Source organism: Oryctolagus cuniculus, chromosome 11 (assembly GCF_051225735.1).
Source record: "Oryctolagus cuniculus isolate XC-2025 breed Fujian yellow rabbit chromosome 11, ASM5122573v1, whole genome shotgun sequence".
Lineage (NCBI taxonomy): Eukaryota > Metazoa > Chordata > Mammalia > Lagomorpha > Leporidae > Oryctolagus > Oryctolagus cuniculus.
The window spans coordinates 95,698,978-95,715,104 of NC_142877.1; the positions used below are offsets into that span (position 1 = coordinate 95,698,978).

Below are 16,127 nucleotides of genomic sequence, written 5' to 3' on the forward strand. Positions count from 1 at the left end.
AGCCCTGCCTTATAAGGATGATTCAGAAGTTGCATACTTCCCATTCATCTACCCATCCAGACATCAAGAAGGAGGATGAGGGAGAGGGGGAAATATTGGCTTTTATCTCCTTGCCAGAGTTTAGTTCTTTGGTCAGATTGAGCTGCAATGGAAGCCAGGGGACACCGTATTTATTTGCTGTAGATGTGTCCCCACTAAAACTGAGGAATTTTATTACTACAGAACAAGAGAATGGTTTTGGGAGGACAACCAGCAGTTTTTGCCATCACTCAATTTATGAAGAGGAAGGCTTCTAAAACTGATGGAATACAGTTTGTTAAAAATATTCAACTGCTCAAATTGAATCAAATATCTGATTTCTCTTCTGTGCAAATATAGAAAAATCTTCCCTCTAAAGAAGAAGAGATAGAAATAAATCCTAAATATTTTGTCTATTTAATCTTCGCCACTTAGCTTCTAAGAGTAAAAGTGTAAGGTGTCCGGCTTGTAACAAATCTTTCCAGGCAGACGAATCAATTAATTCACAGGCTTTTATTGGGATTCTGCTCCCGGGCAAGGTTCACCGGTCCCAAAAGAGCAATAGAGGGAGGTGTGGGGGGAAGTCACGCATCAGAGGTTGGGAGGGCTCCTTTTATAGATACAGGGCATGGGGGTTAAAGGTTGAGGCAGGTCTGATCCTCATTGGTGGATCTTTAGGGACCTGCGGGGACCTTGACAAGGACTTTTCTTCCCTGGAAGTGCGGGTAGGGACTCTCCATTCCTGGAAGTATAGGTCTTCTCTCCTTGTGGATCCCAAAGCTACTAAAAGCATACAAAAAAGAACTTCTATGATACTATAAATAAATAAAATGCTAAAGAATTTTTATGAGTTTTCTCATATTTACACACTTGCTACATCCCCCTCTAAACAGATTGCCGTTTCCTCTGAAATCACTTAAATTTAACTGTTGCTTTTTCTAATTTTTCAGAAATAATGTAAAATTAAGGCATAAAACACCTATCTGATGTTTGATTTCTCTTCTACCACTCTTATCTTTACAGAAAAGTAGAAAAGCCAATCTGCTTAACTATCAAAAGTGATTTCAGAATTGTTTGCAAAACTTTGGGGAGAATAAAAAACATGTGACATAGTAGTGTTAACAGCAGCCTTAGTCAACTGGAACTGCTAAAACAAATTATCATAGATGAGGTGGCTCAAACAACAGAAATTTTTCTCACAGGCCAGAGGCAGAAGGTGCCAGGTCAAGGTGCTGCTGAGTTCCTGGTAAGGGCTCTTTTCCTGGCTTGCTGTGTCCTCAATGGCAGAAGGGAGACTTCTCTAGTGTCTCCTCTTTTGAGGACACAGATCCTATGGGTCAAGGCTCTTCGTTTATGACTTCATTTTACCTTAATTACTTTCTTACTCCAAATGCAGCCACACAACACTTCATATGTCTAAGCTCTCAAAGTTAGGGCTTCGATAGTTAATGCAATTCAGTACACAGCAATAACAAAATGCCTCATGTCTGCTAATGTGTGCCTCTGGCAGTGACCACCCAGACGAGTCAAGAAGCAAAAATCCGGCCAGTTCAATTGTTGATGGGAGGTCTCCTGGGCTTAATTAAAACGGTTACAAATATCACCCAAGTTGTCTTAGATCCACATGAAATGTAACACAAATCCAATGTCATTAAAGTTGGGAGCTTGAAGTTACATTAAGACTCTTTCTTAGGAAGAAATCCATCCAAGATCAGCACAAGCAGTTTTCTGATCCCCATGTCTGGACCTCCCTCAGCTGTGCTACCTGCTCCGGTTTACGGTTTACTTCCTGCGGGATTCTTTCGTTTCAAAAACAAAGCTGCCATTTCACTGCTTCAAGTTCCCCTTTTACCTTCTCTTTCCGCAGAAAGCACGAGACTCCTGGATGTTTATCTCTTTCTCTTTGATGATTTCCTCTTAGTTACGAAAACCAAGCGCAACAAAAAGGTAAAATGGTACTACAAGTATTCATAAGTCTCTGAGTGTTTTAAGATATTTCTGGGTAAGTTGTGTTAAAAATATTCTTATACATCAAATTGGAGCTCACCCTTTAAAAAAATGGAAGCATTTTAAAATATTGGCTTTTTAGTCCTATTGCTCTCAACTTAAAACAAAGACAGAAACAAGTTACATTTCTGAAGGATGTCAAGGATGAGATGCATATTTTTAGAATAACTGAGGCTGCACTTTCAAGGTATGCCTGACTTCCCTAAGCAAAGGAAACCCAAACAACTCTGTCAATATTGGTATTAGGAAGGGAGGCTCCTCTAAGACTTGCAGACACCTGCCCTTACACTGTAGTGCTGTAAGCCTTGAGAGATATCTAATGTTTTATTCTACATGTTTCTTTACCCAATAATTAGCCTTACCCAGATTATGAGATCACAAAACAAAATATCTCATATCTTTTAATAAGCTAGTTGAGTTAAATAATTCAAAATTCTTAAGCAATAAAATAGACACCCATTAGTCAGTCTATGAATAGGTGATCAGTGGCTGGGGAGGAAATGGGTGTCGGAGAATATTGAGTCAGTTTTAGAATCTCTATGGTCTCCTATTTTAAGCCACTCAAATTAACATGTCTGAATAAGTCAAGTTCAAATAATGGTACACATCAGAGCACATGAATTAGTGGCAGCCCATATTGATTATATCATAAAGCAATATTCCTGATTTCATGCTTCATAGCTTGACTCATAGCTTGATTCCAAAATAAGGAATGTTATCAGTTTACATTCTTCTTTGCTATTTTGTGTATATCTTGCAGATCACAATCTTTCATTATTTGAAAAAAACATCAGCATCTTATATGTATAAAACAGTTACAGTTATCTACAAATCCAGTGGCATGCAATCCATTTAGTAGAGTTTAGTATTAGAATCAAAAGCATAGAGTTAGCCAAAATAAGTTTTCCTTTTCTCGTTCATCTAACTCTGTGCTAGAGATTAAGATACAGGGAATAAAGATCTTCCAACTGATGTGAGGGTAATTAAAATGCTTTCCAAATAAAAACAAAAACCATTATTTGTAATGGTCATTAAATTAGAGATCAGAATTCTTTGTTTTAAATTATGGGGAGATGCTTTTCAAGATCCAGAGAGAATAGTAAGATAGAATTCAAGTGTCTAAGAATCTGTTTACTTAACGATACACTTTAGGTATATGCACAAATATTTATTACCTATTTTTTGCTTTAATTTCCTGTTTAATTTCAGAAACTTGGAGGCTTGGATACTGGTTTAATGTGTCCTTCACTTACTCCTGAATTGCAAACAGTTATAAAAGAGGGTGGCTCGTGTACAGTACTTGATCAGCCCATTCCACTAGACAGATTGGTGGTCAAAAGTATTGATCCACTCCACATGTCAGGTAGGTATCTATTTTCATCCTTCAACTCCTTTGTTTGCCATCACTGAGTTTTATATTGATCTTTTATGGTAGCAGGACATGACTCCAATTTAAGTCTTCATAAAAGAAAATACTGTGTTCCTATGTGTCTATATATCATTCACTCTACAAATGAGTCATGGTGTCCAATGCTTGGGTGACTCAGTTCTGCTACTTACTAGCCCCGCAGCCTCAGGCAAGGCCCTTAAGTTTTCTAAGCTTCAGGTTCTTCTTGGTAAAATACAGATAGTAATATCTATTTCAGTGGGTTTTTGTGAGAATTCAATGAAATAATGTGTTAAATAACTTAAAACAATTATTATTATAGTTTCATTATTAGTACTTTTGCTATTGTTAAGGCACTAGAAATCACAACATGCTATGAAAACATACTTTATCACAATCACTCTACAAAACATGCACATATATATATATATATATACACACTCACATACATATGCATACATCAGAAATAGTCATCATTTTTAATCTTTTATTCAAGTATTTCTGGAGTATCTCCTGAGAGCCAGGTACTCAGCAGACCCTGATGATCCAAAGATGAATGAGAAACAGCACTTGCTGTAGGGGAGCTCAGGGAATAATGAAAGATCAGTAAATTCTCTGTCAGGAAAACCCTGGGCCTCTGAGGGACTTACAGGCCGTGTCAGCTCTTCAGGGTAAGTGAGTGGTTAGAGTGTTCAGGAGGAAGCAGATGGTCCCTCTGTATAGAAGCTCCTAGACCAGCTGAGGCCAGGCAGGAGCTTCCCAAGGCAGGAACAACAAAGGAGGAGGCAATCACTATTTCCCTCAATTCCCAACCAAGCATCTAGATGCAGAGCTTCAGTAACAAATCTAGGAGGGAGCTGTACATAGTACAAGAACCTTAAATCATGAATGAATGACTGTACAGGTGAGTCATCCTAGCAAGCATATAGTCTTTACAGAACTAAGTGACATATTTATGTGCTTTACTATATTAGCTTGTGAGTGGATGCAACCTGTCTCCTCAAGAGCACAACACAAAAAGCCAACATCAAGATTTACTCAAAGGTGACACGGACAGGCCTAAAGGCCTCTTGTATTTAATTTGGCTGACATGAATCCTAATTTCTGTAGGCCACAGTCTGAATATGCCGGAGAGTTTCCGAGCAAGTCTAGAAGTGGATATGTCTGGGTTACGAGACATTTGCTGTGGGAGTGCACCCACATCCAGTGGGAGCCTCCTCCAGGTTCAAGGGCTGGCAGAGGAGAGTAGATACGGCAGAGCTTTAGACAGGAGGTCCAAAAGTCACTTCCCCTTTGTGATTTCTTTATTCCATTTACTTTTTCATGAGAAAAAAAGATCATAGTAAAGGCAAAGATCATGCTAGGAATTTATTGTCTCTCTAGGGCGAAATTCTGGTATGATCTATGGACTTGTATGGAGGGCACACACTAGCCCCCAGGAGGAGCGGTGGGAGCAGTTCGGTTGAGAGCTCAGTACCCTGGAGAGTACATCATTTTTCTCTATTCCCCCTTTTTAAAATAAATAAATAAATAAATGAAATGATACCCTTTACAAAATATGTATTTCCACTTCTTGTTTTCTGATGGAAACTGCCATGCTTTGTTCTCTTCTCTGTGTATTTTTCTCATTCCTCTGGTCTCTTACTTGACTGCTCACATACAGTCCATGAGCCACCATAGCTGTTGAGTGGAAAACAGTAAATGGAGACCAAAGAAAGAGACTGAGCATTGGAGTGACACAGTACCAATATCAAATGCCAGCTAGATCTTTGACAAGCTATGTGAATTTGGAAAAATCAATCTGTTTCCCAATTAGCTGACCTATCTTAAACGGTTGCTATGTGGTTTAAGTGACACAAAATGGAGAGGGAAAAAAAAAACAGCATGGTGCCTAGTGCATAGTGAATGTTTAAAAATAGGAGTTAATTATTATAGTAGATGTCAGGGGAATAAAGAACTGTGCCTACCCATAGAATATCTTCTTCTTGCATTTTACAAGGCAGCCTTACCAAGTCTTTTTGCTGGTAAAGTCCTTTTTAACCTATTACAAACCAAATGGATGAGGGAGACCTTGAATAACTGAGAACTACAGTTCCACTTTCTGAGGAGAATAGATTTAAAACCAGCCAAGAACAATAACCTTGCTACAGAGAATTTATAAGGAGAAAAATCAGGAAGTAAAACAAACACAGCCAGATCTATTTTCCAGAAAGCCATTTTAATAGGTGTAAGTTCTTTCATCCCAAGGATGCCGGGAAGAATTTCATGACCTGGCCTTAACAGACATTATTCATTGTGGTAGAATTTAGGAATTATGAGATTTAGAATGTTACGACTATAATCTGTGATGCTGGAATAGTTCTTGCAGTTAAGAAGATAAAAGCCTGGCATTTATTCTGACTCTAAAAGGAAGCCTGACCTCCTCAGATAAGTCTGAGTTAAACTCACAAACTTCATCAGTTTAGATGCATCAGCTTAATGATCAGCCAATAATGAAAGTCTCTTGCTCCCTAGCATCTCCCTGAAGTACTTGATAGAACCGGGAGACAGCCCTGGTGGATTTTTACTTGTTTCTAAACATCACTCAACTGTAGAAAGATGGCATGCCCTGCAGAATTTCATTCCCTGTATTGTATTAATAATTCAAGGAAGAGATTTTCATTTTAAGAGTCCTTGCTATATTGGAAAGAAAAAGGACCCTGTTCTCCCAGCATCTCCTGTAATTTCTCTAAGACCAGCTAGGAAGTGACAGAACAGACTGTTTCTTTGGCCAACACAGAAACCAGGCCAATGTGCCTTTTTGCTTTGTTTTGCATTTCACATAAATTGGTGGATGTTCCATTTTATTTGTCAGATATTTTGACTTCTCTTGGTCTGCTGAAAAGCATTCAGGTGGTTTGTATTTTTGCCATATCTTTGTTTCTTTCTTTTTTTTTTTAAGATTTATTTACTTATTTGAAAGTCAGAATTATACAGAGAGAGGAGAGGCAGAGAGAGAGGTCTTCCATTTGATGGACACTCCACAGTTGGCCGCAACGGCCAGAGCTGTGCCAATCCGAAGCCAGGAGCCAGGAGCTTCTTGCGGGTCTCCCATGTGGGTGCAGGGGCCCAAGGACATGGGCCATCTTCCACTGCTTTCCCAGGCCATTGCAGAGAGCTGGATGGGTAGTGGAAAAGCCGGGACTCGAACCGGCGCCGATATGGGATGCCAGCGCTTCAGGCCAGGGCATTAACCTGCTGAGCCACAGTGCTGGCCCCTCTTTATGTTTCTAGACCTTGTTTTCATGTTGCTTCACTTTAAACACAAAAATATACGATTAAAAAGGGAATGGTGAGAGACAAAAAAGAAAACTGTTTTCCATGTTTTTACTATCTGTATTCTCTCTCAAACACACACACACTCACACACACACATGCACACACACACACGACCTACTAAGCCTATTTTCCTTCACACAGGCCATAATTACCTTTCATCTTATCCCAGAAGTCATTAGCTAAGGAAGGAAGAGTTTTCATGTAAAAGTGGAAACCGTTTTGGACATAGCAATTAAGCCTTGGCTTTGGAATCAGATTTTTTTTTTTTTTTTTTTTGGTAAGCTATTTAAACCTCCCACCTTCGAAACACCAAAACACAAAACAAATCTTGGGTTCTTCTATTAAGAAACTGTTTGAAAAAAAAAAAAAAAAAGAAACTGTTTGAATTTCATATTAAATGATTTTTTTTTGTCTTTGTCATGTCTTTTTTTAGTCTTTGGGCTGAGAAATGCTTTTCTTATACAACATGAAAACAGATACCGACAGTGTATTGCAGCATTCTTATTACAAGCCCAAACGGAAAACATCAAAGTATGTATTTTTATTTTATAGGTCTTGGGTTCTTCAGTTTACATAAGGACAAAATTTCACCCCCAAGCCTCTTCAGTAATGGTGAACTGGAGTCCTGTGTATTTCCCTTACCTGCTATGGGAAGGGCAGAAGCTGGGAGGTGGGGAGGGAGACGTCTGGTCCAGATCGTGCTCCGAAACCTCAGAGTTGACAATGTCCTCACACTGGTGATGTTCATATAGCCCGTCGTGCTCTCCTGCCACAGGAGCTCGAGGGCTGCCTCTGAGTTCTGCAATTCTGGAGGAAATGGGGGAGAACTGCTTTGGATTGCACAATTAACTTTTAAGAGGCTCCAATCAATTTCCGAAGTGCAAATTACGTGCTATCAGCTTATGTGAGGGCCTGTGCCATAATGTGTCCCTCCAAGCCTGCTTTTCAAAGTTCAGAAATAGGCCATTGTTTTGACAGTTACAGAGGTAACAGAGCAGCTCCTTAACAGGTTTCTCTATCTTAGAAGTATCTATGTTTTGTCTTTCCCTGGTAGGCTTTCATCATAGCAACAACATGGCAAGACAATAAATCAGGATTGCATTCCTCTTCAGAACTCAGTTTCCAGGGTCACCTTCCTCTGAGCCTGTCTTTCAAATTATTGTACTGGTTCAGAACTTCTGTTTCCACCCAAAGTGGAAATTCAAGAAATTCAACTTTCCAATTGTTTATGTTCTTAGTGCTCATTTTGCTAATTAGAAATCACTGATTATCATGGTTTCGTGATTACTCCTGTTTTTTCAACTTGTATCCCATACTCATGTAATCCATTTGCTCTTTCCTGTATCATTAGAGGTACTCATATTAGACGTAAGCAAGAAAATGGGAAACATATTGAAATGTTTCATTAGTCTTAAATTTTAGAGAGCAATTCAGTAAATATAATGGAAAATATTAATCCAAATGTGGGAAATTATTTCATATTCTAACTCCTTTATATGTATTTTTCTTTTTTTCAATAGAAAACGTGGATGGCACAAATAACAGCAGCAATCTCTTCCTTTACCAAGAGTCAGGAAACCAAGAAAATATCTCCGTACACGCTGCCTTCAGAATCCTCTGAAATTTAAGGAATGAAACAAGTGACACACCTTTTTAGAGAGTAGGGCTTAAGTTATTCTTTCATTCAAGCTTCTGTTAACACTCACCTAGTGATGAACTAGAAGGAAATATGCATTTTAAAGGAGTTGCAGAATTTGAGAATTTGAGCAAAGAAAGTCCTCAGTATAGAGGAATAATGACTGCAACAAATTTGAACTTTGAGGAATTTCTTGACAAATATCTATAGTCAGCCCTCCATATTCATGGGTTCTGCATCCATGAATTCAACAAACCCTGGATGGAAAAATAATAAATTGCATCTGTACTGAATGTGTACAGTCTACAGCCATACCACCCTGAACGTGCCCAATCTCATCTGAACATGTACAGACCGTTTTCCTTGTTATATTTCCTAAACAACACAGTAAAACAACCATTTACATAGCATTCACATTGTATTAGGTATAATAAAAGTCATCTAGAGAGGATTTAAAGTATCCTAAGGATGTACATAGGCTATATACAAACCCTAATCCTCTCTTACTTTCTCAAATTCCATACACTACAATTTCAGTATCCAGTGAGTTCTGGAAACAAACTGCCTATATATATTGAAGGATGACTGCACTGATAAGCAGACCTCCTTCTAATATTTCAGTTAGGGTTGTATGAGTTACAAGTGAAGAATGGTGCTAAATCAATTTGTAAAGGGTCATTGGTCATATAAATGAGCATCTAAAGGAAAGTAAAGTCTATTACTTGTGTCCAGTATGAATTCTAGCATCCTACTTTGTGTGTATCTGAAAAAATAATGAAACCAATTTTCCTACATGGCTTGTCAATCAGTCTTACTGCTTTATAGTCCTACCTCAAATGCAACGGTAATTCTTTTGATAAAATGTTTGATTGTTCTATTAATATACTACACAATAAATAAGGTCTCCATTTTAACAGCAGTTTTTAAATTCCCACTCTCCAACAGTTGACTTATCTCAGGTATACTTTATAATGCTATAACTTGTAAGTAGAAATCTCCAAGGACTAAATCTATTTTATTTAAGAAAAAAAAAAAAAACAAATACTTGTTCCACGCTCATCAGTTAATACTTTTACTGGAATATTTTCAAAGAAATAGTAAGATATCTTTCTGTTAACTTCAGTTTTCAAAGACTGATGGTGTTTGTCATAATAATACTTTCTGGTTTTGAGTGTGTATGTGCATATGTGTGTGTGTGTGTGCGCGCACACTATAATCACTTAATTTTATTTGGCAGGAATTAAAACTTCATTAGTATTTTCATCAAGAGAGACAGCTTGATGTATTGTATCATCATGGCAGGAGGTGTTATTTTAACTGCATTTAAAGAACTATTTCTTACGGTCAGGTGTTTAATCAATGGAAGTCTACACACTTCAGTTTCAGGCATGGTACCTTTGGCAATGGTACCTTTGGAAGTAATAAATTTAATCATAATTGGCTGTAAGACAACTGACACCTAAGACAATTGAAACCTAACTGATTTCTTAAAGCTAAAGAAGAGGATAGAAAGAGTGACATTTAGGGAAGTTACTTGGACAGTTAATTTCTTGAGGAAGACATGAAGTTCATGTGAAAACAAAGTAGTAGACACAAGTGCAGCACAAAGACTGTGTGGGGCAAGACATTACCAGAATGGAGAATCATAATTTCTATTCAGTAATGTCAGGTATTAGGAGTAAGAGAAAATAAAAGGAAAATTTGGAAAACTGTAACTATTGCTAATAGATTACAGTAAATGAAGTAGGGTAGCCAAAGGGAGAAAGGACTGTAAGCAATAATGTTCAGTGGAAGACAGTATAGATTTATGAAAAAAAAGATTTACAAAGAAATTTCTGGTTAAAATAAGTATTTTTAGAAAAAAATTAGGTCTCTTGTAGGGACTTTTAGCTACAAACAAACCTAGGAGGAGAGCAATAGACTGGAACTATGTGATCCCTCCAACTTCTTTAGTCCAAGTCTAGTAACCACATAATTATGTAATTTTAAAGAACTAATTTTCTCCATTTGAATCTTCTTAAAGGGAGAGAGTTACTAAATTAACATAAAGGATGAAGAGCAGCTCAAGACTTCTATAAACTGAAACTCTACAAACCTCAAAATAACAGACCTAATATACAATATATTACATGCTCAAAAGCATGCATATTAGATCTTCTAGGGAAAGCACATTAGAATGAAAGTAGGGGAGGGGCATTCTGGAATCTAGATTTCCCCTGGAAAAAAAAAGGTACATTGAGCCTTCAAAAAAAAAAAAAAAAAACAAATATCTTTAAATACTCACCTGGATATTAAGCTTGGATACACAATGAAATGAGGCATAATTTTTTGATATTTCTTTTGAGTTTTCTTAATCTCCATAAAATTAAATGGTATGTAAAGGGAATCACTCAGACAAAATGACATTAGTAAATTTTTTCATGATAAGTAACTTAATTATTATTCTAAGTTGAATAACATCAAAATGTAACTACTGTCTATATACAAGTGCAAAGTCCTAACACTAAGTAAATAAACTCATGCAAAATGGTTAATATCTTGCTCTCTTTTTTCAAATGGGCAAAATAATTTAGTCACAGAATATATCTACTAGAAAGAAATGTTTTTAATATTATCTTTAACATATTAAAAAAACACAAAAGCAACAATTAAGGATCCTTCCATTATTCTTTATACAGATTTAAATGCTGTCTTGTCATTCATCAGTTACACTCATAATCAATGACCTTCCAATCACTGAGCTTAGAAATTGCAGTATTTACTGAGCTAAACTCTCTCACAAAGTAAGGCACAAACTACATGATCACAAGAAGTAAACACAATACAAATAATGAACCTAAAAACCAAAGAAGAAAATACTCATGCAAAAGTATGTACAGAAGCTATGAACATATGATCCAGTTCAAGGAAGTACAGAATGTCATATACATAACTGTATCATCTTTACAATAAATTCTTTACTTCTACACAAAAAGGACCTAGTGATTCCCAATTCTATTTTATACAATTTTACATAAATTTAGTAAGTTTATGCACAATATTCACATCTGCAACAATAACAAATTGATCATTAAAATTCAGGCAAAGGGCAATTAAGACATGATAATGTGTGGCACATTAAAATTACAGAATACCATTCATCAAGCTCATGTCCAGGAATACTAAATTGATGGCACATTTATTAAATCTATGGATCAAATCATCCATGGTTTTATAGCCAAAGTGCATTTCAAAAAAAAAATTGCTAGTCAAACAGGTCATGAATATCAAAATATATGATCATAATTTGCTCTTCACTTAAAAGCTAAACATTTTTATGCAAATGCAAAGTTAAAAAAGTGGCTTTGAAATTCTCAGAACTATATAAAACAATCATAAAGACTTTTTGAAGGATGGGAAAACAACAAATTTGGCAGTTACTATTTAACATTACTGTAAAGAAACTATTAAACTGGCTAACTCCACATTAAGAGGTAGTTGAACAAAATGTTATTTGTATACTTCATTGAGGTTTTTGTGTTTGTTCCCTTTTTCCTTCAAAATGAGCAAGTCCTATACTAGCAGCTTTGTCTTCTTTCTATTAAAAAATTCTGTAGGTTTATCTTACTCTAACTACCAAGCAAGACTTGGTTTTAACTCACATTCCTGTGCTGGAGTTTGCAATTTACTAACGTGATGTCAATATGTTTTACATTAGAGCCAAGAGCTGGGATTCCATATGTGTCAGCTCTAACTCACCAACAAAATAATAGTACCAACAAACATCTAAACTATATAGCCAACAATAACTCAGAAGAGGACTTCTTAATTAAAATGGGGGAGGGGCTTAATTTTTATTTCCAAAACATATTAAATTAAAGAAAATTAACAGTGAAAACATCAGGTTTCATTTTTTGTATGATCAGTATAGTAGCCTAAGGTACATAAATTATTCAGGACATATGAAATCAGATTACTTGTATAAAAAAAAAAAAAAAACAAGAAAAAATCACTCAAACACACATGGTTTTATTTGTGTGTCCACAATTTGTGTGTGTGTGTATATGAAAATGAGGGGTGGGGATTACCAGGAAATTCCTGTAGTGTATCCAATTAGGAGATGAGAACAGATATTCTAATCCAGAATTCTCGTTAAGTTTTATCTTAAAAAGAAAACGATACAGTGGTGCTGGGAGTATCTTTGATTTTCTAATACATTTAATTTATTAAATAAATGTAAAAGTATAGGATTAAGACTATTTGAAAGGATCTATAAGTATACAAAAAGCATAAAACATCTTAGGTTATATTATCCAACTATTATTTTTGATAAAGAGCCACTGTATTTCTTTATTATATATGCTCAAGAATATATGTTTATCCAAATCCTGGAACTTAATCAGTGTCAATAGTTATTGACAACATGGTTTACTTAAAATGTTTTTTAAATAATGAAATAAGTATGTGACAATCTCCATTAGTTTATATATATCCTAGATATAGCATAGACATAATTTCATTTCAGCAATATTTGAAAGTGTACATTATAAACTATTGTAAATGACATATTAACTCCCATCCTTGGCTATTGTTATTAAATGATTGCATTAAATTAATGTATAATTTTCCATATCTTTCCTTGGACGATGAATAAACAAATATTAATGATTCTTCAATGTTTTCCACTTTTTCAAATCAACAAAATTATGATAAATTAATGCTCAGTTAAATCGTTTAGCCTTCAAGTTGGCTGATCCTTAATTATTCTTAAGATGCTTAGCTATTCAGTTTCAGTCTTTATGGCAATTTTGAGTTTTTTTAAATATAAATGTTTTGGGTGAAGCTCTATTCTCCAGCTGTTACTTCAAGGTAATTTTTTATATCATTATATATAAAAAAGTATTCCCAGTTGATGTGGAATCCAACCCAGAACGATTTTAAGCTTAAGTCAATTGTATAATTTTTTAAAAATTTTTAGAAGAAAATATAAAGCAGAATATTTAATATCTTCTTACCATTTCTTATTTTGTTTTCATAGATACAACTATTACAATTTAATTACTAGCTTTAAGGTGGAAAATATGAAACAATTACAATGAAGCTGAGCTATGCTTGGAAAGATTAAGCCAAGAAAAGGGAAAACAGATCCATTAAAAAAGGCAAACTCACTTTCCTAAAGATGATGGAGAGAAAAAAGAAGGGTATGATAAGAAGGCTAGTTTCAGAAAACTCCCCAATTACAAGCAAACAAGAATAGGACCATTACACAGTGTCTAATATTCATCCTGCAGCTGAGGGTAAGGGTAGGAAGTTTTGTAGTATTTTAAATAGACACTATGTGGGAGTTAGAAAATGATACAGAAAAATACAAAAAGAAAAAAGAATATTAACCCTAACTTTAAAATACAATCCCAGGATAACCATAAAGTACACAAATTAATTTTACAGAGGTTCTCATAAAATGTACCAGAGAATTTAATCAATATTGTTAAAAACAAAAACCAAGTTAAAATTCATGTTTAATACAGATTTTGACATGAACTATATTTAGAACACCCAAGTAGTAAATTTATTACATAATATAACTGAGCTGTGAACCTATGTATAAGAGGAAAAGGTAGCCAGAAATTATTACAGTTTTGTGCATGACTCCACAAAGATAATATTTAATATGATTAATGTGTTGTGCAACAAAAACAGCAATAAGTGATAACATCATTCATGTATATTTCTGTATATTAAAACTGGGAAAAACAAGCTATGGAATTCACCATTATGAACAATGAAATTATATTAAAAAAATACATTGCTATTTTCTGTTCAAAGTTTATTTACATTTCATTGGCTGATTTTAAACTTAGCATGAAAGCTGTTCTAGTGGCTAAATGAAAAAAAAGTAATGAAAGATGAGCCCAAGTCTCACAAAAATAGAAGACTTTTACTTGATATTGATAACATTGCAAAATATACGAATTCTAATTTGGTCTAGTGTGGCAACCACTGTCCCAATCAAACAGTAGTCCATGAATTCTATTAAGTATATTTATTAAAAATCTATTGTTAGTGTACTATTACTCTGAAGTTGTGATAATCCATTATCCTTGCAAGTCATTGAAACATGCATCACAGACACGAACAGGCTTCTTGGAAGAAGGAGTTAAGGCATTTTTGGCTGAACACTCAGCACAGAAGATATTCCCACACTGTCGGCAATGATGCTATAAACGACATAAAAGAAGAAACACTTTCAAGCATAAAATTATATGGAAAGTATATGAAACTATACGAATATAGCAAACTACACTGTAAAAGTATATTAACGTTTGAGTGACTGGTGTATTGTTTAGTGACGTATTTCAATGTTACCTTAATCTTTTTGTTAAAATAAATGCTTTCTACTTGTTAACCATGATGATAAATATTCTATATGAATTGCATCTTAGAATTCTCAAAAGAATCCTAGGATGCATTCAAAAATGTTTTAAAAAATAGTCCTATCAAATAAAAAATGATTCCCATTTTCCAAATGTTTCAGCATAATGTTTTCAAAGAAATATAAACTTCAGTCCTCACATGACGCTATTTTCAAGAATACATTTTTTTTAATCTGCCTTTTCTTTCTTTAAAAAAACTCAATGATGACTAAACCATATGAGTTTAATACTGGTGAACTGGTTCAGGATATGTTCCAGAGAAGAATTCAGCAGGAAGGCAATGATTGATTTTAAAACTAAAATTCAAACATATATGCTAGTCAAAACAAGACCTCCTGAAGCTCAATTATTCCATGTAGTTATAAATAAAAGTTTTCCAATAAATAGAAAAATTTTTAAATCTGCTAAATGCAGGGCTACTTTGATGGTTAAAACTTTTACTGTCACTATAAAAAGAAATCTAGAAATGTAGCTATATGAATAAAACTGCTTACCCGTCTCACTGTAACTGAAAAGCCTTTCCCACAGGCCATACAGTTTTGAACTTCGTTGTCTTCAGCCCACTTTCTATTCAATGCTTGCGTATGTTTGATCTATTAAAAAAAAAGAAAGTGAATACATTGTAATATTCAGTATTTTAAAGTATGCTGGATTATTTCTAATTTGGTACCAGTTTTATAAAATGCTGATTATATGACCCATGGAATAAAACTTTTAAAATTACAAATACTTTGGTCACCATCCACTGTCAAAAGTAGTTACATTCATAAATCTGAATCACAAAGTATAATTAAAGTAAGTCAAATTTTATTCCTCAAAAGCACTGCCCATTGGTAAATCTTTGATTTTTCATTCCTCCTAACCGTGAAAAGCAGTCCTTCTTTGGGACTCTGAGAACACAGTAAGGTCACTTCTTTAACACAGACCATCTCATCCATTCTTTGGTGTTCTTGAGTTTTGTTATTCTTTCCCTATACTGACCATTCGTGAATGATATGACTCCCTAAGAATTCCTGAGGGCTCTGAAACAAGCTGTTTATCTTCTATATTTAAATATCCATAAAACCTACAATGCTGCTACCCAGAAACTATCCCAAAGTACTTATTAAACATATGTGACTGAAAATGCTTTTCACAAAGGAGTCAATTCTTTTTTTTTTTTTAAGTCAATTCTAATTAAGTAACTGCCTACCATCGCTGGGTGACGTACCTGAAGGGACTGGTTTTCTCTGCCTAGTTCCTGCACTGCTGCAGTTGTATTGTCCAGCTTTCTTTGCAATTCTAGTACTTTGGTTTGAAGCTTTTCTATTTCTCCTTCTCCTTTAAGACACCTGTAATAGATTAGAGA

The 16,127-nt window shown here is 35.0% G+C and overlaps 2 protein-coding genes across 6 annotated transcripts in view; one reads left to right on the top strand and one right to left on the bottom strand.

Moving 5' to 3' along the window:
• PLEKHG7 (pleckstrin homology and RhoGEF domain containing G7) overlaps positions 1–10,900 on the top strand; it is a 69,169-nt gene extending 58,269 nt beyond the window's left edge. Inside the window, exons 14-17 of one of the 2 annotated variants that reach the window (XM_051846537.3) lie at positions 1,886–1,965; positions 3,235–3,388; positions 7,164–7,261; positions 8,251–10,055. In XM_051846537.3, the coding sequence (XP_051702497.3) occupies positions 1,886–1,965; positions 3,235–3,388; positions 7,164–7,261; positions 8,251–8,358 (440 nt within the window). In that variant the 3' untranslated portion in view covers positions 8,359–10,055. Of the gene's footprint in view, positions 1–1,885; positions 1,966–3,234; positions 3,389–7,163; positions 7,262–8,250 lie in introns of both variants that reach the window. The other variant, XM_051846536.3, reaches the window with a different exon arrangement.
• Positions 10,901–10,953: 53 nt separating this feature from the next.
• EEA1 (early endosome antigen 1) overlaps positions 10,954–16,127 on the bottom strand; it is a 177,745-nt gene continuing 172,571 nt past the window's right edge. For all 4 annotated transcript variants that reach the window (XM_051846531.3, XM_051846532.3, XM_051846534.3 and 1 more), the window contains 3 exons: positions 15,990–16,110; positions 15,274–15,372; positions 10,954–14,563 (listed from right to left, as the gene is read on the bottom strand). In XM_051846531.3, coding sequence (XP_051702491.2) covers positions 14,441–14,563; positions 15,274–15,372; positions 15,990–16,110 — 343 coding nt within the window. In that variant the 3' untranslated portion in view covers positions 10,954–14,440. The remainder of the gene's footprint in view (positions 14,564–15,273; positions 15,373–15,989; positions 16,111–16,127) is intronic.